At 47.3% G+C, this 22,292-nt stretch overlaps 1 protein-coding gene across 1 annotated transcript in view; it reads right to left on the bottom strand.

The window, feature by feature from the left end:
* LOC117058003 (myosin-6) overlaps positions 1-22,292 on the bottom strand; it is a 51,827-nt gene that overhangs the window by 13,865 nt on the left and 15,670 nt on the right. Inside the window, exons 14-27 of the mRNA XM_033168849.1 lie at positions 19,134-19,283; positions 17,887-18,057; positions 16,061-16,370; positions 13,352-13,425; positions 12,886-12,973; positions 11,742-11,859; positions 10,871-10,994; positions 8,665-8,801; positions 7,107-7,233; positions 6,151-6,279; positions 3,883-4,125; positions 1,965-2,141; positions 774-919; positions 91-181 (exon numbers count right to left, since the gene is read on the bottom strand). Coding sequence (XP_033024740.1) covers positions 91-181; positions 774-919; positions 1,965-2,141; positions 3,883-4,125; positions 6,151-6,279; positions 7,107-7,233; positions 8,665-8,801; positions 10,871-10,994; positions 11,742-11,859; positions 12,886-12,973; positions 13,352-13,425; positions 16,061-16,370; positions 17,887-18,057; positions 19,134-19,283 — 2,085 coding nt within the window. The remainder of the gene's footprint in view (positions 1-90; positions 182-773; positions 920-1,964; positions 2,142-3,882; positions 4,126-6,150; positions 6,280-7,106; positions 7,234-8,664; positions 8,802-10,870; positions 10,995-11,741; positions 11,860-12,885; positions 12,974-13,351; positions 13,426-16,060; positions 16,371-17,886; positions 18,058-19,133; positions 19,284-22,292) is intronic.

The raw sequence follows: 22,292 nt of genomic DNA, 5'->3' as shown, positions 1-22,292 counted from the left end.
CAGAAGGTGGGGAAAGAGGGAAAGTCCATCCCCGGGCATTTCTAGAGCAGAGAGCCTCCTGAAAGCTGAAGGTCTAAGCAGGGAACCTACCTGCAGTTCCTTCAGCTTCTTCTGCAGCTGCGAAGCCAGGGCCTGCTCATCTTCGATCTTGCTGTTCTGCTGGTTGATGTCAAACTCCTTCCTGAAAAAGGCATTGTGAGAAGTAAACATCTCCAGTCTTCCCATTTCCCACCCCTCTCTGGTCCGCAGGATTTCCACCACTCCCTGAGCCACCACCAGAATGAGGCTCTTTGCTCTAGACCAGGGCTCTTCAACCTTGGGTCTCCAGGCACGTTGCAATGTATCAGCAAGAAACCCGCCTTACACCCTGGTGCCCAGAACTGGACACAGTTCACATGCATTTGTTTTGGGTCTTTCTAAGAATATAAAGCAGAGTCTACTGGATCGGGCCAGTGGTCTACCTAGTCCAGCATCCTGGCCAACTAGACGCCCCAGTGGGAAGCCAACGAGCACAACCTGAGCACAAGAGCCCTCTCCTGTGGCTTCCAGCAAATGGCATTTGGAAAGATCACTGCCTCCAGCAACAGCATAGCCGTCATGGCTACCCGCCATCAATAGCCTCCTCCTCCACGAATATGCTACCCAATAAGAAACAGTGAAAAGAATTTGGTAGTGGCAGGCAGAGAGGGGCAGCCTCTCTCTCTCCCTTTTCTGGGTCTTCCTGTTTCCCAAAGGCTCCTACAAAGCATGCCGAGATGAGGCACGTCCCCTACTTTTTCAGTTTGTCCTCCAGCTGTTGCTTGTCGTTCTCCAGGTCCATGATGTTCTCCTGGGTCAGCTTCAAGTCCCCTTCCAGCTTCCTCTTGGCCCGTTCCAGGTCCATCCGGATCTTCCTCTCCTGTTCCAGGGAGCCTTCCAGCTGGTTTGAAAGAAGAAGAAGAAGAAGAAGAAGAAGAAGAAGAAGAAGAAGAAGAGGAAGAAACGGGCGTTAGTCACAGGTGGTTTCTTGTGCTTTGGACTGTAGAATTCATTTGGGGGAGTCTACTAGATCAGAGGTTGGCCAACCTTTTTTGGGGGGGGGCACATTTGCCTGGATGGAGTATGGAAAGAGGGAGCCCTCCTAGATCAGGACAACAGCCCACCTAGTCCAGTGCCCCAGTATCTCAGGAGCCAAACAGGCATCCTGCTCGCTAGCAGGGCCAGAGCACAAGAGCCCTCTCCTCTCCTGTGGTTTCCAGCAAATGGCATTCAGAAGCTCCAGCTGTGGAGGCGGAGTGGAGGCACATCTATTAACCCACCCAATTCGAACTCTGTCCCCATCCACTGCCGGCACGCAGCCTTGGGAAGGTTATCAATGTGGCCCACAGGACGTAAAATGTCACCCACCCCTGAGGTCCCAACTAAAGAAGAATGGCAACTTAAGCTGACAGAATACGCGCAGCTTGCCGACCTAACATACAGAATAAGAGAACAAGAAGAACATACGTTTGAAGAAGGTTGGAAAATGTTTACTGAATATATGGGGGGGGGAATTGTGTACTCGAAAACATTGGCAACGTTAAGATAAATACAACAGTGTAGATTAAGTTTTGATGGGTGTCATAATGGAATACTGAATGGTTTAGTTTATTTAAAATATGCAGGGGTTTATGCATAGCTGTCAACTCCCCCCCCCTTTTAAAGGGAAATTCCCTTATTCTGAATAGGATTCTTCGCAAGAAAGGGGAAAAGTTGACAGCTATGGATTTATGTTTTGCAAAATGAAACATGGAAAGAGAAGAAGGGAAGTTTTTGATATTTTAAGGTTGTTTAAATGAATATTCTAAATTGCAAAACAGGAAATTCAATTATATATATATATGGTCAGGGCTGATGGGAGTTGGAGTTGGAAGGCCACAGCTCTGACAACAGCTTCTTATATGCTCATATTCATGAGATTCTCTAGTCTCTGCCTGTTGACTCACATCGTCCGCCTGCTGCTCCAGCTTCAGCTTGGCTTTGGTGAGCGTGTTGACTTTGTCTTCTTCGACCTGCAGGTCGTCCAAAGCTTGCTGGTGGGCCTCTTGCAAGGATTTCTTCTCCTTGGTCAGCTTGGCGATGATCTCATCCAGACCGGCCATTTCCTCCGTGAGATTTTTCACCTGGCGGGAAGGCCAAACCCCAGAGATGTGAGGAGTTGTGGGGAAGAGACTACCTTGAATCTACATGTAAGGGTCCCGGGAGCATGTGGGGAGAAGCTCCTAGCTAGAAGGCAGCCAACTGCACTGCCGTCAGCACTCAGCCTGATCTGTGGCGACCGGTGGGAGAGAAAGCAAGTCTTAGCCTTCCGGCAAAATATGTTGCAGAGGCCTTAGCCTGCTGGCGGAAGGATAACAAAAGAGGGAGCCAGTCGGACCTCTCTTGGGAAGGAATTCCACAATATGGGAGTGTGTTGAACCAAAGGCGAACCATTCCAGAAGCATCTTGGTACTCAAGAAAACCCCACAATTAATTGGTAGTGGTTGCAGCAATGGGCTCATATGTGTTTATAATCATATACTAATTGGCCTGCTTTGATGCAATCCTTATCTGTGGAATTGGGGGGCCTGGGCTCTGAGCCCAGAAAGGAGAATTATCTGTAAGGTTTTGTCAAGGACTGGGCAGAGGTGGAATAGGGGAGACCGTCTCCCCATCCTGACCCTACCAGGGAGGAGGAAGAAGACAATAGGGGTTTGCGGGAAGTCACAGCTCAGAGGCAGATGAGGGGGAAAGTTGGGAAATAATGGGAGAGGATGAGCAGTCAGAGCCAGAGCAACACCTGGCTGACACATTGTCATTAGAAAGCATCCCAGACACTCCATCTCCCGGAACCCGGCAAGCCTTAAAAGTAGGAGAGCAAAGAGCTCAAAGACAGAGGGCACATAGTAGCACCTGCTGAAGTGATGAATGAGGAGGTGGGAGAGATGGGGGGGGGGGTTGGGGTGCAGATTCACTTGGGACAACGCCATTATTCCAAGAGGCTGGGTTCTATAGCCTCTCTCTCTAAAGATTGAAATAGAAAAGGACTGTAAGAAACTTTTCCTTGTCTTTATACTTTCCTAGGCAAACAGCCAGGAGCCGCTGACAGCATCCTGACAAGTTTGGGTATTTGCCGTCTATGCCCTCAGCTAGTCAGGTGAAATGACATACGCTGCTCTGCTGTATTAAGAACGAATAAACGTTTGTTTGGGTGCAGGAAAAGCCATCTCCTTGTTGCGGTGTCTGCAAAGGCTAAGAGAACTGTAAGACTGCTTTGCCGAAGTCGACAACTTCTCTAGAACTGGCTATTCTGATGTTTTTGACATCCTTCTTTGGTCTCCCTGCACCCAAATGTAAGGTTTCTGTGGTGGCTTCTCGTGAGTAAAGAGTCCTGACTCCGGATCCTCTTATTTACAGGATTTATTGTACAACTATATACATTGCAGAGCTCAAAAGTCAGTGACCGTCTTAGTCACTCTCAGATCCCGGAAGTGGCGCTTTGCTGGAGCGCCCCCAACAAAAGAACTTGGGCACCCCAAGTCTCCTCCTCTCATCCCTGTGTTTCACCCCTCTACGCAATTGGGGCGACGGAACTGCCGTTGCCCCCTCCTCCACTGAGCCGCTTGGTCAGTGTTGGGAACCTGGAGCCTCGCAGAGCCCTTCCACCACCCCGCTGGGCTCTGACGGTTCCCTGACACCAATCACTCCCACAAGCCCTCCTTTGGGCCTGCGGTTCAGAACAGGGAGCCACCACCAAAAAGGCCCTCTCTTGTGTCCCCACCAGATGTGCCACTGACGTCGAAGGGGCTGGGATAACGTCCTCACCTGAGGACCTTATCACCTGGGCAGGTTCGCATAGGGAACATGCTCCCACTCTAAGCACACCTTGTTTTCCGTGGCGTGCTTCTCCTTCTCCACTTTCGCCAGGGTCAGCTCCAGGTCGTCAATGTCCTTCTTGAGCTCCGAACACTCGTCCTCCAGCTTCCGCTTCTTGGCCGTCAGCTCGGCGTTCATCTCCTCCTCGTCCTCCATCCTCTCGGTCAGCTCCTTCACCTTGGCCTCCAGCTGAATCTTGTTCTTGATCAGCTGGTCGCACCGTTCCTCAGCGTCGTTCAGATTATCTTGCTCCTGCAAGAGGAGAGGAAGGAAATTGTTGGGTTTTTTATTTTTGGGAAAAGCAAGAGTCTGTTTGGGCATTTGAGGAGGAAGGAGTAAACGGGAACAAGGTGGTGCTGCAAAGAGATGGGATGTGAAAGGTCAAAAGTGCTTTTTATATTGTGATTCTATGTTGTGAAACGCCCTGAGGTCTATGGGTAGAAGGTGGTATACAAATTTAATAAATAAAAATAAAACAAATACGTTAGGACTTTTTGATAATGTAAAAGGCTGTTTTGATCCCAATGCACCTTCCTGTCTTCTTAAGAGAGAGCAACAGTGTACTTTGACCTTTGCTCCATATCTGCCCAGTATCCTGAACAATTTTGTTTATTCCATATGCGCCCATTTCACAGAAACATAGGAAGCTGCTTTATACTGAGTCAAACTATTGGCCCATATAGCTCAGTATTTTCCACTCTGACTGGCAGTGGCTGTCCAGCGTTTCAGAAAGGGGGAAATTCCTAGTCCTGCCTGGAAATGCTGGAATTGAACCTGGGGCCTTCTGCTTGCCAAGCAAATGCTCTACCGCTGAGCTATGACCCTTTCCTCAAACAACTTGTTTCTATAGACGCCAATAACCTTAAGCTTTTGGAAGCCTTCAGATGCAATTAGGTGGGAAGGACGCATTTCATCCACACTTTTCACCCACCAGGTGGCGCTGCGGTCTAAGCCACTGAGCCTCTTGGGCTTGCCTATCGGAAGGTCGGCAGTTCGATTCCCCGCGAAGGGGTGAGCTCCCGTTCCTCTGTCCCAGCTCCTGCCAACCCACCAGTTCGAAATCAAGCCAGTGCAAGTAGATAAATAGGTACTGCTGCGGCAGGAAGGTAAACAGCGTTTCCGTGTGCTCTGGCTTCTGTCACAGTGTTCCATTGCGGCAGAAGCGGTTTAGTCATGCTGGCTGCACGACCCGGAAAGCTGTCAGTGGACAAATGCCTGCTCCTTTGTCCCGAAGAGAGATGAGCGCCACAACCCCCTAGTCGCCTTTGACTGGACTTAACCGTCCAGGGGTCATTTGCCTTTTACCTTTTTACCATCTACCGGTAAAAATAGAGGCCGTTGATTACAGAGTCAAGTATTGCTGCCAAAGGAGATCCTTTGGTGCCGGTAGCTTGCCGGTAGAGCTGATGGTTTGCATTCAGAAGCTCCCAGATTCAGACCCCGGCATCTCCAGGTACGACAGGGAAGGACCCCCATCTGAAATCCTGGAGAGCTGCTGGCAGTCAGGGCAGTGGTGGGAAATCTGCCTAGGCCATCAGTGTGGCTAGACCACAGCTTCTTGCCAACTTTGGGTGTGATTCGGTCATATACCGGTCAATTCAGGTTTCGCCACTGAAGTTGATCCGTCGCGTAACAAGAGCGATAAGGAGAGAGATGAGGAAACGAACCAGTGCTGTCAAGTATCCTGTTTTCCCCGGGAATCTCCCTTATTTCAAGCAGTTTCCCGCTGCTATCCCTTATTTTTTATATCCCTTTAATTTCCCGTTTTTTCAAAGGAAGCAGCACCTTTCCCATCCCCTGCTGGCCAGGGACTGGGAAGACCTCGCCTCCTTGCAGCCTCAAAGCAAGCGGGAGCCATTTCCCGCGCTTACAGGCGTCGTAGCCCACGGGCAGCGTTTCCAAAATACAGTAAGCCTACTGCGCGCGTTCACACCAGTGCCGCCCACTTTTGGCTTCTGGTTCCGCCCACCACTGCCATGTGACTGTCCCCAGGATAGGTGAGGCTGCTGATCCCTTATTTTCAAATCCGAAACTTGACAGCTATGAAACGAACTGCAAAATGTGAGGTGGCGTTTGCTCAATGCAGCAGCGCCGACTCTCTCTGCAAGCAAACCAGAATCAACGCACAATAGATCACCAACGTCGTCTAACCTCCCCGCAAACCTTATGCAAACAAATCCGTAAATACGCTCAATGAGCAGGTCACATGGTGGAAGCAACCGAGGACTCTCTCAAGGACCTTGCAGTTTGTCCTGATGGGTTTATAAAGTCACTCACAGCTTGAACCTGCAGCTGGAGGTCATTCTTCTCCTGCAATAGGGAGACCATCTTTTCCTCCAGCTCCTTCCTCCGAGTCTCCGATTTCTCCAGAGCTTCCTTCAGCCGCCCAAATTCTTCCTTCATTGTCTGCGGAGAAGAAAACGAGACTGATGGACTCAACCAGCCAGCCATCCAGCGGTAGCTGGTTCAAAGGAAAAGCAAGTGGCAGGTTTATATATTGGGAAGGGATATTTCAAAGCTGGCAGGGCAAAGCTGGTTCGGGACCTTTTTCAACTTCAGATTGCAGGTGTGAGGTTGTGCGTTTGAACGGTTTCGCAACCGGAAAATACCGGCCCTCGTTTGTAGAAGACTAGCATGCAAAGGGTTCAACCTGGCCTTCACTGTTTGTGTATTTATTTCATAAAAATGTATATACCACTTGATTGTAAATAAAACCCCAAGCAGGTTACAAACTGAATTTTAAAAATGAAACTATCAGCAAACAGTTTTTAAATAATTTTGAAAACCTTCAAAAAAAAAAGTCATTAAAACCGATAAGCTAAAACTCAGGTTAAAGCATCAACACCCTACACATCCGGATAGGCTTGCCTAAACAAAAATATTTCCACTGAAAGGAGTAACAGCGAAGGCCTGATGTCAATAGGCAGGAAAGTGGGGGAGCTGCCACATTGAAAGACTAATTTCTTACAAATGTGGAATGAGCATCGTGTCAAACATGTAACAGGGCCAATTCTGCATTAATTACACTGTTGTGCAAGGTGTTTATATATCTGCGGAGTATATAGACTGCCTGCTATGAACCCCTGTGAGCAAATCAGGGATAGCCTGGGGCACTCAATGGCCTTCCAGATGTTTCTGGACGGACTCAGTGTGGCAGCCCTTAACTTTTTTGTTTGTTTAACCCTTAGCAGTTCCTGGATCAATTTCAGTCGTAATAATCCGAGAAGCGTTACCTGCATCTCCTTCTCGGTCTCTGCGCTCTTGAGCAGAGGCTTGATTTTGAAGAACAGCTTCATCCAAGGCCAGTTCTTCACCCCCATGAACGCCCGGATGTTCCACTGAATCACCAGCAACGCATCCCTGGGGGAAGGAGGGGAAGGAAACAGGCGATTTAGTCCCTAAGCAGGGAAAGCCTTTCCCCCACCTCCCTGCCAGAAACCCTGGAGGGAGTCCGCCTGTCTCAGTGGGCAATACGGAGCTAGGGGACTCAATGGGGTTAAGGCCCTGTGTTATGTATTGAAGTTCTCACCCTAGGCCACTAGGGGTGTGTGTATATAGTTCATGCTGCTGCAGTTCTCACTCAAGTCCGCACATGCAAATGAGGGATTGAAAGTGACGTTCAGGGATTGGGTAACTGCAGAAAGTTGTTACTGTTGCTTGTAGCTGAGTTCTATATAAGCAGGCTGCTGAGCCCTTCAGCTCAGTTGTGTTCCAGCCTGAGAATAAACAGAGCTGCTTGAAGAATCACTGTGTCGTCTGCTATGTCCACCCACTATTTAATACCCTGTCCCTGTGGTTTTCAGTGATTGGTCAAAATTGCAACTCTCAAGGCCTTTGACCGATTGGCTGTCTTGCCTCCTCTTCCATTGCTGTGCTTTGTATTCTGTGCCACTGCTTTTTTTATCTATTTATCCTGATACGGATTGCTTTTTGGTTTTGAAAACGAGGTTCCAGGCAAGGAGAAGAAAAGAAACTGCAATTCGTGAGGTCTTGGTGGGCATTGCTGTAGAGTTCCACATGTGTTTTTTCCCCCTTCCCATGGGCCCCCTTTTTCACTTCATTCATTTATTGTATTAAATTTCTGTGCTGCCCTTCATCCGAGGATCACAGGGCAGTTTATGGTATAAAACGCAATATAAAATGATTTTTAAAATGATTCTAACTGTACACACTTGCTTATTTTAATTGCGGGTGTTCGCAACTCGCCCTCGGAACCATTTGGCGAAGGACAGACTATAAGTGCAAATAAATAAGTACTACATAAGTACTAGCCAAATAAATTTTAAACAGGCATGTTGCCTAGCAAAGCAACTGCCCACCAGCATTTCCGACAACCATCAAGAGCGGGTCTTCTTGTGACTGCGAAAGGTGTTTCCAGGCCGTCCCTATTTTCAGATGGGATCCTGTCTCATGCTGCTAAATTTCAGCTGCACAATTGCAGTTGTTTGAGGAGACAAGCCCACCTACCTGCCTGCCCCTAAAGACCAGACTTCTTTTTTCTGCAATAAGGAAAATGATGGGGAAATGCGCCGCTTGCTTTGATGAGATGCCATCTAAGCACCCCGTGAACAAATCGGGACAAATGCTCATTAAATAGCCAAAGCTAAGATTCCCCGCAAACCAAATCCAGCCGAAATGCTCTGAAAGCGCATTCGGAAAGTGCCTGTAGCACCTTTGTTGAAATGGAACAACAGGTAGCCCTGTGGAAATCTCCCTCTTCCAGATACCGTGGGGATCTATTCTTCCTCCCACCCAACCTGCAAGATAAGAAGGGATAGTCACGGCGCTCACCGACGCTCCATAATCTTCTTAAACTCAATGCGCATGAGCTGACCCCTGGCCTGCGCTTGGATGCGGGTGATGATACGGGAAAGGCGTTCATCTCGCATTTCCTCCAATAGGCCCAGCAGCCCAGCCTTGAAAAACACCTGGAAGGAGAGGAAAATGTGGTAGGGGTGTCGTCATGAGCACCTCTGGCTAAGCCTCTATCTATCTATCTATCTATCTATCTATCTATCTATCTATCTATCTGAAATACATAACTCTGTCTATCTATCTATCTATCTATCTATCTATCTATCTATCTATCTATCTGAAATACATAACTCTATCTGTCTATCTATCTATCTATCTATCTATCTATCTATCTATCTATCATCTATCTCTATCATCTATCTATAATACAATCCTGTCCACAAGGCACTAGATGAGTACCAGTCTTTCTTCTTCTTCTTCTTCTTCTTCTTCTTCTTCTTCTTCTTCTTCTTCTTCTTCTTCTTCTTCTTCTTCTTCTTCTTCTCCTCCTCCTCCTCCTCTGCAGTCACTCGTAGCCGAGTAAGATTGTCTTCCATAAACCCAGATTTAACAGTGAGTCCGCAAGAGACTGTGGAGGCCAATTCTGGATCCACACATCCTTCCACAGTGGGGACATAAGTTTCCGGGCAGGAGGCTTTGCCAAGTTTTCACGGTGAGAGTTTGCCAAGCGTGCCTTCCTCTTAGCACGTTTCTCCCTTGTGTCCTGAGTTCGAGTGTCTTCAAAGCCCATTTACAGGTGGGTAGCCGTGTTGGTCTGCCATAGTTGAAACAAAATAGAAAATTCTTTTCAGTAGCACCTTAGAGACCAACTGTGTTTGTTCTTGGTATGAGCTTTCGTGTGCATGCACACTTCTTCAGATACATGCACACGAAAGCTCATACCAAGAACAAACACAGTTGGTCTCTAAGGTGCTACTGAAAAGAATTTTCTATTTTGTTTCAAAGCCCATGACACCTTTGGTAAAGGCTGTTCTCCAATGGGAGCGCTCGCAGGCCAGTGTTTCCCAATTGTCGGTGTTTATACTACATTTTTTTAGATTTGCCTTGAGACAGTCTTTAAACCTCTTTTGTAAGACCACCAGCATTACGCTTTCCATTTTTAAGTTCAGAATAGAGTAGTTGCTTTGGAAGATGATAATCAGGCATCCTGAGAGCTGGACCATCAAGAAGGCTGATCGCCGAAGAATTGATGCTTTTGAATTATGGTGCTGGAGGAGACTCTTGAGAGTCCCATGGACTGCAAGAAGATCAAACCTATCCATTCTCAAAGAAATCAGCCCTGAGTGCTCACTAGAAGGACAGATCCTGAAGTTGAGGCTCCAGTACTTTGGCCACCTCATGAGAAGAGAAGACTCCCTGGAAAAGACCCTGATGTTGGGAAAGATGGAGGGCACAAGGAGAAGGGGACGACAGAGGATGAGATGGTTGGACAGTGTTCTCGAAGCTACTAACATGAGTTTGGCCAAACTGCGAGAGGCAGTGAAGGATAGGCGTGCCTGGCGTGCTCTGGTCCATGGGGTCACGAAGAGTCGGACACAACTGAACGACTGAACAACAACAACAATCAGGCATCCGAACAACAAGTTGATGTTGAAGAATCATTGCTTCGACACTGGTGATCTTTCCTTCTTCCAGTACACTGGCATTAGTTCGCCTGTCTTCCCAAGTGATGTGTAAAAATTTTCCGGAGACACCATTGATGGAATCTTTCAAGGAGTTGGAGATGGTGTTTTTAAGTGGTCCATGTTTCACAAGCAGACAGTAAGGTTGGTAGTACAATAGCTTTGTAAACAAGCATTTTGAGTTTAGCTCTATACACCTGAGTCTCAATGCAGACAACACTTCCCTGTCCGACTCACGGATGTCAATCACCCCAGCGGTACCAAGTTTTATCGCGGATTGCTTGCTTAGCGCAACAAATCCATGTGACATTCTTGCAGTTCAGAAACTGACTGGGAAACACATCGAAAAGGGTGGTTGTATAAAATATGAAAGGGAACGCATAGACACCCCACAAGCAAATTACTGTGATATAACCACTCTATGAAAACAAATCAGAACAAATGCTCAATAAATACTGGATATCGTCTAATGACCACGTAAGTTATGTGAAAGTTAAATCAGCATGGGTGCTGAATAAAGAGGTTGTCTGGAAGCGGCCGCAAATGCTCCACCCGCTCACCTTAGTGTGGCCAAACTTGTACTGGTTGTGGTCGATATCTAAGGAGCCCAAGAGCTTCTCTGCTCCTTTCCGGCTGTCGATGAACTGGCCCTCGGGGATGGAAGCTGGGTTCAGGATACGGTACCTGGTGGCGAGGGAAATATTCTGTTAGATTCCCCTGCCAATGCTGTAAGATTTTTCTGATGGGAAGGAAGTACAGGGGCGTAAAACCGGGACGGCATATTTCTTAATTGACCTGTTTTAGGCCTGTTTTCAATTTGGGTCAGTGAACGATTAATGGTTGTTGTTGTTTTTAACCATCGTTGTTGCTGTTAATCAATTTATATAGCACTTAGTGCCGAAATAGCCTTCTAAGCAGTTTACAAGCATAAAGGCCAATGGCACAAACATTAAATAAGAATCCATAATGAAAACACAAAATAAAGCAGTCCCATTAAAACATGTTGTAATGTACTATTTGTCTTAAATATTAATTATAATACTTGGCTGTACGGTTAGGGACGCAGAAGCAAGTGCCCGGGGGGGGGGCAGTTCTAGTCCAAAGAGAACGCCAGAATTCTAGAATTTTCCCCCAGAACCTTTTAAGGAATAATCGGACTGAGCACAGCTACTATGCTGGTGTATAAATGCGACTTGTGCTCCAGATATTTTTACCGGCTAATTAATTGCACGTTGCTGTCCGTTGTCCACCGTCAATGACCAGGCCGTTTCATGACCTCCAAAGAGAGCCATTTGCCCTCACATAACAACAATACTGTTATGAAAGGCATTTCTCAATGGTGGGGGAGGTAGCAAATGTTACAGGTTGCGACAGGCACAGTGCAGGGAAGGGCCACCCTCCACCCAGCGTGACCCCCAAAAGCAGATTCACCTTTGCCTGAAGTCCCCGTAAAGGATCCGGTTGGGGAATCCCTTCCGGCAGATCCGGATCCCCTCCAGGACTCCGTTACAGCGGAGCTGGTGCATGACCAGAGCATTATCCATCACTCCTGGCGAAGGGAGAGGGGGGGGAGGTATCACCCGCGTTAGAATTGGGCCTCCTCTGCGCCCTCCATTTGGCTGGGGTCCCACCCAGCCTTAGTTTATGTCTTTTATTTAGCCACACATCTCATAGCATCTCTCTAAACAAGGGTGGGAAGTCTCGGGTCCAGGGTGCCACACCGTTTTGCAACCTCCTTGAGTATCTTTGCCTGGATGGATTGTGTCATTAATGCCTCTTGTTTGCCTGGTTGGAGGAGAGAGAGGTGTGTGGGTGTGTTGAAACTAGCCTGCCGTAAGGTAAAGGTAAAGGGACCCCTGACCGTTAGGTCCAGTCACGGACGACTCTAGGGTTGGGGCGCTCATCTCGCTTTACTGGCAGAGGGAGCCGGCGTACAGCTTCCGGGTCATGTGGCCAGCATGACTAAGCCGCTTCTGGCGAAACCAGAGCAGCGCACGGAAATTCGAACCGCCAACCTTCTGATCGGCAAGCCCTAGGCTCTGTGGTTTAACCCACAGCGCCAGCCTTCCGTACAGAGGTAAAATTTGCATCCATTGCTCCGCCCTCTTTTTCTTCTGGCCCCACCCACAACTCCATCCCAGAAGGTTGCCCAGGATGGAATGTGGCCTTCAGGCAGAAAAAAGACCCCTCCACTCCTGCTCCCAAACTGCAGAGCTGGAAGTGTGGAGAGAATGAGACTCTTAACCTCAAGGACATGGGTTCGAGCCCAGCGTTGGGCAAAAGATTCCTGCATTGCGGGGGGGGGGGGGTTGGATGAAGTTGGAGGTCCCTACCAACTCCACAATTGTATGGTTCTAGAGATCCCGGGCAATGCATTGGGAGAGGAACCTCCCATACACTTAAGCGGTGGTGTTTCTATTGCTCTGTGTGGCTCCTGTCCTGTTCCATCTCAGCTGGGGGAACGTGAAACCATAGATACGTCCCTGTCTGTGAGTTAGCTGACCAAGGGCCTCCCCAAACCAGTGCAACCAGCACCTCCCAGTCTGGTCCACCAGCCCTGTCCCTGTCCGGTTACCAGGGGCCTTCCGTTCGTTGGGGATGAGGCACCTCACAAAGTGAGGGTGGGTGGTTTTCAGGTTGGCCATCAGCTTGTTGAGGTTCTCCTGCCAGAGAAAGAGGTGGAGAGAAGGAGAGGGACAGAGGGAAGAAAATGGAGGGGAGAGAAAGAGGGAGGGGAAAGGAGAGAGGGACAGAGGAGGGAGAGAGGGAGAGGCAGGAATGGGAGAGAGAGGGTGGGAGGGAAAAGTGGAAAGGAAGAGAAGAAGAGGTGAGGGAAGACAGAAATAGAGAGGGAGGAAGAGGCAGGGAAAGGGGGGAGGCGAAAGGAGAGAAGGAGGAAAAGAGAGGGAGGAATGTGTGTGTCAACACTTATTTAGTTTCCAGCAATGCCTTCTTTGCTCCCCCTTGCTTGACTTAGAAAAAAAAATCAAACAAGCACCCCCCCTCCCATCTTTTTCGTGGGGCGGCTTTTGGTTTCTTACCCGATGGACTGCGGATACAGTCTGGAAAGACGATCCTTTCTTCTTCGATCCTTTTCCCTTCCCTCCATCTCCACCTGAGGACAGAAGTGCAGAGGGTGAAGGCTTTGAAAACTCAGGCAAGCCTCCCTCATCCAAGGGATGAGCAAATCAGGTCAGTTTTGGTTTCTTTCTGTTTCTCTTCTTCTTTTTCAGTCTTAAATCCAGTTCTCCTACAGTGGTCTCCTTCCCAATGACTGTCATTGAAATCTCTCTAACTAACCACTACACTGCGGTGGCTCTCATTTCCGGACGAGCCTCTTGCTTCCTTCAATGTATTCTATTCTATTCTATTCTATTCTATTCTATTCTATTCTATTCTATTCTATTCTATTCTATTCTATTCTATTCTATTCTATTCTATTTATTGAATTTATATACAGCTCTATACCCGGAGGTCTCAGGGCAGTTCACGGAATAAAATCAAAATATAAAACCAGAAAATACATAATCAAAATAAAACCAACAACTCAATATATCCCCCCCACCCCACAAAAAACACACATTTTAAGAGGGCATAGGATGTCAATCAAATCAACCAAAGGAACATTTTGGCTTGGCGCCTAAAGAGGTATAATGAAGGCATCAGGCATACTTCCCTGGGGAGAGCATTCCACAAATAGGGAGCCACTGCAGAGAAGGCCCTGTTCTCGTGTTGCCAACCTCCAGACCTCTCGAGAAGGAGGCACAGGAAGGAGGGCCTCAGAAGATGATCTTAGGGTCTGGGTAGGTTCATATGGGAGGAGGCGGTCCTTGAGGTATTGCGGTCCTGAGCTGTTTAAGGCTTTACAGGTCAAAACCAGCACTTTGAATTGGGCCCGGAAACTAATTGTTAGCCAGAGCAGTCGGACCAGGATCAGTGTAATATGCTCAAATCGTCTTGCTCCGGTGAACAACCTGGCCGCTGAATTCTGCACTAGCTGAAGTTTCCGAACTGTCTTCAGAGGCAGCCCTATGTATAACGCATTGCAGTAGTCTAACCTTGAGGTTACCAGAGCACAGACAACAGTAGTTAGGCTATCCCTGTCCAGATAGGGGCGTAGCTGGGCCACCAGCCGAAGCTGATGGAAGGCACTCTGGGCATGTAGCATCATGCTAAACTAGGACTGGTAGAAATTCAGTTCAGGGTAGATTTTAATGTGAACCTCCCTCATCCGTGCTTTCTGAAACAATACACAAACTGAAACGCAGATGGCTTTTAAATTTGCACTTATCTGCATTTTGTGATGCTGCTCTCCGGTGTGACGACACATACAAAAATGTGTATACTGGGGGAAGGTGTGCACTGTGCCATGCACACATGAGGGGAAAAGAACACATTGCTTTAGTGGAAATTGCTTGTGTTTAAATACTTTTTTGGAAGCCGCCCAGAGTGGCTGGGGAACAGCAGTCAGATGGGCGGCATATAAAAATTAAAATTATCATGATGGTGTTTTTGTCAGCCAAAACTGAATACTGAAAAAGTGCGTCACTGGGAGAAATTTGCTTTGAATGCTGACCAATTTCCACAAGGCTTTTCTTCTAAATAAAAAAGAAAGATAAATTGCAAACTGAAGCAGAAACATAGGGAAGTGAACTTAAGGCTGGAAAAATGAGAAGAAACAAAGAGAACACCAAAGCTAATAGATTCATCATCATGCGAAAGGCTGGACTGGATGAATCCCAAGCCGGAATTAAGATTGCCGGAAGAAATATCAACAACTTCAGATATGCTGATGACACAACCTTGATGGCAGAAAGTGAAGAGGAATTAAATAACCTTTTAATGAGGGTGAAAGAGGAGAGCGCAAAATATGGTCTGAAGCTCAACATCAAAAAAACTAAGATCATGGCCACTGGTCCCATCACCTCCTGGCAAATAGAAGGGGAAGAAATGGAGGCAGTGAGAGATTTCACTTTCTTGGGTTCCATGATTACTGCAGACGGTGACAGCAGTCATGAAATTAGAAGACGCCTGCTTCTTGGGAGAAAAGCAATGACAAACCTAGACAGCATCTTAAAAAGCAGAGACATCACCTTGCTGACAAAGGTCCGTATAGTTAAAGCTATGGTTTTCCCAGTATTAATGTTTGGAAGTGAGAGCTGGACCATAAAGAAGGCTGATCGCTGAAGAATTGATGGTTTGAATTATGGTGCTGGAGGAGACTCTTGAAAGTCCCATGGACTGCAAGAAGATCAAACCTATCCATTCTGAAGGAAATCAGCCCTGAGTGCTCACTAGAAGGACAGATCCTGAAGCTGAGGTTCCAAGACTTTGGCCACCTCATGAGAAGAGAAGACTCCCTGGAAAAGACCCTGATGTTGGGAAAGATGGAGGGCACAAGGAGAAGGGGATGACAGAGGACGAGATGGTTGGGCAGTGTTCTTGAAGCTACCAACATGAGTCTGACCAAACTGTGGGAGGCAGTGGAAGACAGGAGTGCCTGGCGTGCTCTGGTCCATGGGGTCATGAAGAGTCGGACATGACTAAACGACTAAACAACAACAACAATAGATTCATCTGCCCCCTAATTTGGAACATTTCGGGAAATTAAAATGGCAGCCATGCACCCCACCCCACCCCCCACCCCGGAGTGCCCTGATGCCAGGGCAAGTGCCCAAGGATTCTGAGTGCTGGGCCTGGTTTTCTCCTTTCCTCCTTCTCCCTCTCTCATGCTCGCCCATCAATCTCACCAGCCTCCATGCCGGCGTAGCTGGAGAAAAGCGTAGCAAGGAGCTTGAGGGACGACTTCTGGTAGAGCCCCACCACCGTCTCGTTGAGGGGGTCTTTGTTCTTCTGCAGCCAGCCAAGGATGTTGTAGTCGACGGTGCCGGCGTAATGGATGAGGGAGAAATGGGCCTCCGGCTTGCCCTTGGTGTTGCGGGGCTTCCCAAAGTTGTTTGACTTGCCCAGGTGGTTGTCGTACAGCTTGGCCTTGAAGGTCATGTCGGAGGCCTTGGGGAACATGCACTCCTCCTCCAGGATGGACATGATGCCCAGCGGCTGCTCGGAAAAAGGGGGGAAAGAGAGCCAAAGCAGCAAGTCAGGGAGACCCGGCTAACCATGGTTTCCTGTTGCGTCCAAACTGGGAAACTATAGCAAATAGTTCCCTAACACGCAAGAATACGAAGCCATGGTTTAAAGTTGTTTGGAAGCCATTAGCCATAGTGAAATCAGACAGAAGGAATCGGAAGGATGGGGGAAGAACCCAGAAGTGGTTGAACCCATCTCCCCAAAAGTGTACGGAAAAGCAAAATTTATTTTAGCAAGGCACAACAAGGGTGCTAATAGCCAGTCCCCTTATATTCAGGGTTGTGTTACACAGTGGTAAGGGGCAAAGCAAATCCAGAAACTTGCATTGGGTGAAAAAGGAGGATTACTTGCCTTTAAAACAAAGAAACAAACAAGTTTCTAGCCCTTAACGCGGCAGGGTTCTAGGCTGTGCTTCCACAATCACATTTCAGCTTAATAAATGGAGAGGTGCATGATTTTCATACAATCTCGCTTTCTTCCACCCCTTTCATGCAAACAAGGCAGGGAGTCACAGTTAACTGTGGATTCCTGCTACCTCTGAACCAGGAACGATGCTTAATGGCTTCCTAGCACCTTAATGCCAAAGCTTCATAGTCTGGCCTGTTAGTAAATTATTTACTATAGTTTCCCAGTTCAAATTTAATGGGAAACCATGGTTAGCTGTTTCTTCCTGACTTGTTTGAAAGGCATGGCAAGGAAACAGCAGCTACATAAATGAAATAAATTAACATCTGCACCTTTGTAAATACAGAAATTATTCTGAAGAAGCTCTGGCCCACTTCAGAATTCACACTAGCAATGCCAAACCATTGCTCCTGCACTCCCTTCCCTCTTCCCATATTAATCCCACCCTCCCTTAGCAAGAACTATAATTTATCAAGATGTCTGAACTGGCACAAACAGTTGCTGTATAACAAGCTTTTGCTCACAAACCAGAGACTGAAAACAGGAACAGATTCTGGTTTCAAATCCTGCTTTGAGAGTAAACCGTGGTTAGTGGTTTCACCAACGGTGGTTTCACCAATTTGGATGTCATGGTAAACTACGGCTGTTTCAAACCCGTTCTTCCTCAACCACACGTTCCTCCAGATTTTTTGGACTACAGTCCCCATCAGCTTCAGCCAATGCTGGCAGGGGCTGATGGGAGTTGTAGTCCCAAACATTTGTGGGCACCAGGTGGGGGAAGGCTGAGCTAATTAATGAAGAGTGGGAAGGAAGGAGGGAAAGCGAGAGGCTCTGACTGGGTGAGGCTTGGAGGGCACTCCTGATCGCCAAACCCCAGTTTGGAAATCAGTAGTGCAGTGCCAAATAGGGCAAGATCTTGAATCTTCCCTGTTGTTGTTTTTTCTTTAGGTCAAAAGGATTGTGGGACAGAGGGGGCAATTTGGGAAGCCAATGAATGATAAACCCTTTCCCTCCCTCCTGTTTCCCTGATCTCAGTATGGAGGCGTGATTCCATCCCTCAGAGAGCACCTCATAACCACACCTTCTCGATGAGGTCGATGCAGGCCTGGAGGTCCATGCCGAAGTCGATGAAGACCCACTCGATCCCTTCTTTCTTGTACTCTTCCTGCTCCAGCACAAACATGTGGTGGTTGAAGAACTGCTGCAGCTTCTCGTTGGTGAAGTTGATGCACAGCTGCTCAAAGCTGTTGAACTGAGACAGGGAGCGAGGAAGGGAAACGAAATCAAGGACTCGAGCAATTTGAAAAACCAGTCTGTCCAGGGTTCAAAGCCCCACTCAGCTAGGATAACAACAACAACAACAACAACAACAACAACAACAACAATTTAACAAGAACAATTTATTTATACCTCACCCATCTGGTTGGGTTTCCTCAGCCACTCTGGGCGGCTCCCAACATAATATTATTAGTATTAATATTAATATTAATATTACAGTCATACCTCGGGTTATGGCTGCTTCAGGTTGCACGTTTTCGGGTTGCGCACCGTGCCGAACCCGGAAGTACCAGAACGGGTTACTTCCGGGTTTCAGTGCTCGCGCATGCGCAGAAATGCTAAATTGCGCTTTGCACATGCGCAGAAGCGGAGAAAAGCATCCCATGTGCGCAGATGCGGCGCTGCGGGTTACGGATGCTGCGGGTTGCAAACGCGCCTCCCGCACGGATCGTGTTCGCAACCCGAGCGTCCACTGTAATAATAAAGCGATAAAGCATCAAACATTAAAAACTTCCCTAAACAGGGCTGCCTTCAGATGTCTTCTAAAAGTCAGATAGTTGTTTATTTCCTTGACATCTGGTGGGAGGACATTCCACAGGGCGGGTGCCACCACCGAGAAGGCCCTCTGCCTGATTCCCAGTAGCTTCACTTCTTGCAGTGAGGGAACCACCAGAAGGCCCTCGGCGCTGGACCTCAGTGTCCGGGCTGAACGATGGGGGTGGAGACGTTCCTTCAGCTATGCTGGGCCGAGGCCGTTTAGGGCTTTAAAGGTCAGCACCAACGCTTTGAATTGTGCTCGGAAACGCACTATGAGGCTGACTGGGCGACCTTGGGTCAAATCACAAACCCTTAGCCTAACCTAGCCAAGCGGCGGAGGGATGAGCAGCTCTGGAAAACAAGTCGCACTTGGAAGAAACAAAACGTGAAAGGCTTGCGGTCTGTTGAACAAACCGTGTTCGCCCCCAATAGGAAGACACCAGTCCTCCAGGTAGGGGATATCTACCTGAGAACAATGATCCTATCCTGTGGCACCCACCGCAATGTACTCACGTCAAAGATCTCGAATCCTGCGATGTCCAGCACCCCGATGAAATACTGCCGGGGTTGTTTGGTCTCCAGTGAGTTGTTGATCCTGACCACCATCCAGCTGAACATTTTTTCATACACAGACTTGGCCAAGGCCCCAATGGAGTAGTACACCTGAGCGGAGGAGCCAGGGGAGGAAGGAAAGGAAAGGGAAAGTGAGCAACACTTTGGGGGAAGCAATCTGAGCCCCTGTGCCTGGTGGTGTCCTCCAGATTTTTTTGGACTCAGCTCCCATCAGCCCCAACTGACATGCTTGGAGTATACTCAATAAACACACGAGGCGTAACCGGCTGTACTCTTGCATAAATAAAGTATACTATTCACTGTACTAGTGTCCATTCCACCTGTGGCTATTCATAAAGTCCAAACAATCCACATGAAGGTTTGTTACAGTTCCACAGAATCCTTTCACAGAGTCTAAGACAAGGATTTCCGGAATATTGACCTTGTTTCGCCATAGGATCCGCTATCTTGTTACATCATATATGAACTTGCCCAGGATGGTACATGTATGGACCTTACGCATCAACTGATTAGAGAATGAACTGGTCTACTGGGTCTTCTGCTTTTTCCGTTGAACTTTATGAGTTATTTCCATTGAAATCTATAATATGATACGGTAAATAGTATACTTTATTTAGGCAAGAGTACAGCCGGTTACGTCGCGTGTGTTTATTGAGTATGTTTTACGTAGCCATAGGTTTGATGTTGTTTTGCAATTGTTTGACATGCTTGGAGTTGCAGAAAAATAAATCAAGGGTGCATAGGTAGGTGCAGAGCAGGCCTCAGCATCAGATCCTGCCCAAGCATGGCAGGGACTGATGTCCTGGCCAAGGAGAGCAGGAGAATGGTACCCGGTCTTCTGATGGTAAATTGTTCAAACTGATTTTTAGTACTGTGTTTTTACGGTGTTGTAAGCCGCCCAGGGCAGATAAGACTCCAGCCTCGTGACTGCAGCTCATGTTTCGTTAGCCCCTAAATGGAGAACGAGTGAAGTCACAACTAAAGAACGGCAACTTCAACTGATGGAATATGCGCAACTTGTGGACCTAACACATAGAATAAGTCAGGGGTAGCCAACTCCCAAGAGACTGTGATCTACTTACAGAATTAAAAACTGGCAGTGATCTACCCCCTATTGGGGGGTTCAGGTCAAAGTGGTTGAGCTTCTTTGGGGAGGAGGAAAGCCCCATTTTTAAGGCATTCAGGTCAAAGTTGTTGTTTAGCTTTTTTTAGGGAGAAGGAGAGCCCTGTTTTTGGGGGTGCAGGGCAAAAAATTGAGCTTTTATTAGGGGAGCCAAAGTTGTTGAGCTTCTTTGGGGGGGGGTCAGTGATCTACCAGTGATCTACCACAGATGTCCAGTGATCTACCAGTAGATCACGATCTACCTGTTGGACGTGCCTGGAATAAGAGAACAAGAATAACACACGTTTAAAGAAGATTGGAAAATGTTTATTGAATATATGGAGGGGAACTGTGTTTATTTGAAAACGTGGGCAGCATTAAGATAAATTCAGCAGTGTAAATAAGTTTTGATGGATGTAATAATGGAATACTGAATGGTTTAGTTTATATAAAATATGCAGGGATTTATGCTGTGCAAAATGAACCATGGAAAGAGAAGAAGGGGACTCATTGGTATTTTAAGGTTGTTTAAACAAATATTCTAAAATGTAAAACAGAAAATTTAATAAAAATTATAGAAAAAAAGACATAATCTTCAGCAGTATCAAGTGATATGGGCTCTGAGCAAGGAGTCTTGCTGCCTTCGCTGTGAGCATCTCTCTCTTTATCTTTCAAAGGCTGCCGTGTCCCCAGCCCCCAAAACCGCAGCATTCTTTAAAATGCTCCAGGGAAGCAGAACTTCAAAGAAGAAGGCAGGCCGTCCGCTCATTCCTTGACCAGTGGTTCTCAAAAGGAGAGGATGGCAAGGACCATCAAAGAAACATATAAACATTTCAGTATAGCATAGCATCAAAATATTTCTTCTTATCTGCAGAATATGAATAGATATCTTTTCAAAACCAAGCACGACTAGGAGTTGTTTCTTTTTTTGTTTTCTAATAATAATAATAACAACAATAATAATAATAATAATAATAATAATTTATTATTTATACCCCGCTCACCTGGCTGGGCTTCCCCAGCCACTCTGGGCGGCTTCCAACAAAATATTAAAATACAATAATCCATCAAACATTAAAAGCTTCCCTAAGCAGGGCTGCTTTCAGATGCCCCCTAAAAGTCTGGTAGTTGTTGTTCTCTTTGACATCTGGTGGGAGGGCGTTCCACAGGGTGGGTGCCACTACCGAGAAGGCCCTCTGCCTGGTTCCCTGTACTTATAAATTAGAATACTGGTGTGGCACGAGCAAATTTTTATTCTGAAACTGTGACCCGGGGGGGGGGGGAGTTTGTGAATCGCTGCCCTAGACCAAACGGCTCCTCAGGTCAAGACTTCCTTTGGTGAGCTCTGTTTTAACCCCTCACACTACCCAATTTTAGGCACCTCATACCCCATTTTGCGACTTTGCTGCATGGCCTGACTGCAAGTAAGACTGATCCCTTCCATGGTGGCTGATGGTGATGAACTTGTGCATGAGGGATTTTATTTGCGGCCTCTGAGCTGTTTGTTCCGTTAGTTTCAGCTGTCGAACTCAGGGCGGAGCAGATCGTCTGTGTGACAGGTGCACCCTGAATGGAGCCTGGCACCCCCGAAACCCAACGCCCCAGGCAGTCATCTGGGTCACCTGCCCCTAAATCCAACTAGGCTCATTCCAGCTAAGCGGTTTGGGTTTTTTTTTAGAAAGGTTTCTATCCCTCCTTTTTTTAGAAGGGTTTCTATCCTTTATTATGACAACAACAATTCAACAACCCTGGGCCTAACATTACATTTCTATTAACGATTAATTAGAAGTTGGTTCTCCCCGTTTCCACAACAGTTTGTGATGTTATTGTTTTGGTTTGTTTGTTTTTTAAAAAGTTCTCGTGAGAATTCATCCACATTTTAATGCTCCAATCACCTAATATAAACATTTTTGCGACGCAACCTTGCCCCAAACACTCACGGTTGCAAAGCGAATTTCTCTAACATAATGCATGTCGATATGTTATTTTCACTAATA

This window comes from Lacerta agilis, chromosome 14 (genome assembly GCF_009819535.1).
Source record: "Lacerta agilis isolate rLacAgi1 chromosome 14, rLacAgi1.pri, whole genome shotgun sequence".
NCBI lineage: Eukaryota > Metazoa > Chordata > Lepidosauria > Squamata > Lacertidae > Lacerta > Lacerta agilis.
Note: the sequence above shows the minus strand (reverse complement) of the source record. Positions and strands in the feature narration are given on the sequence as shown.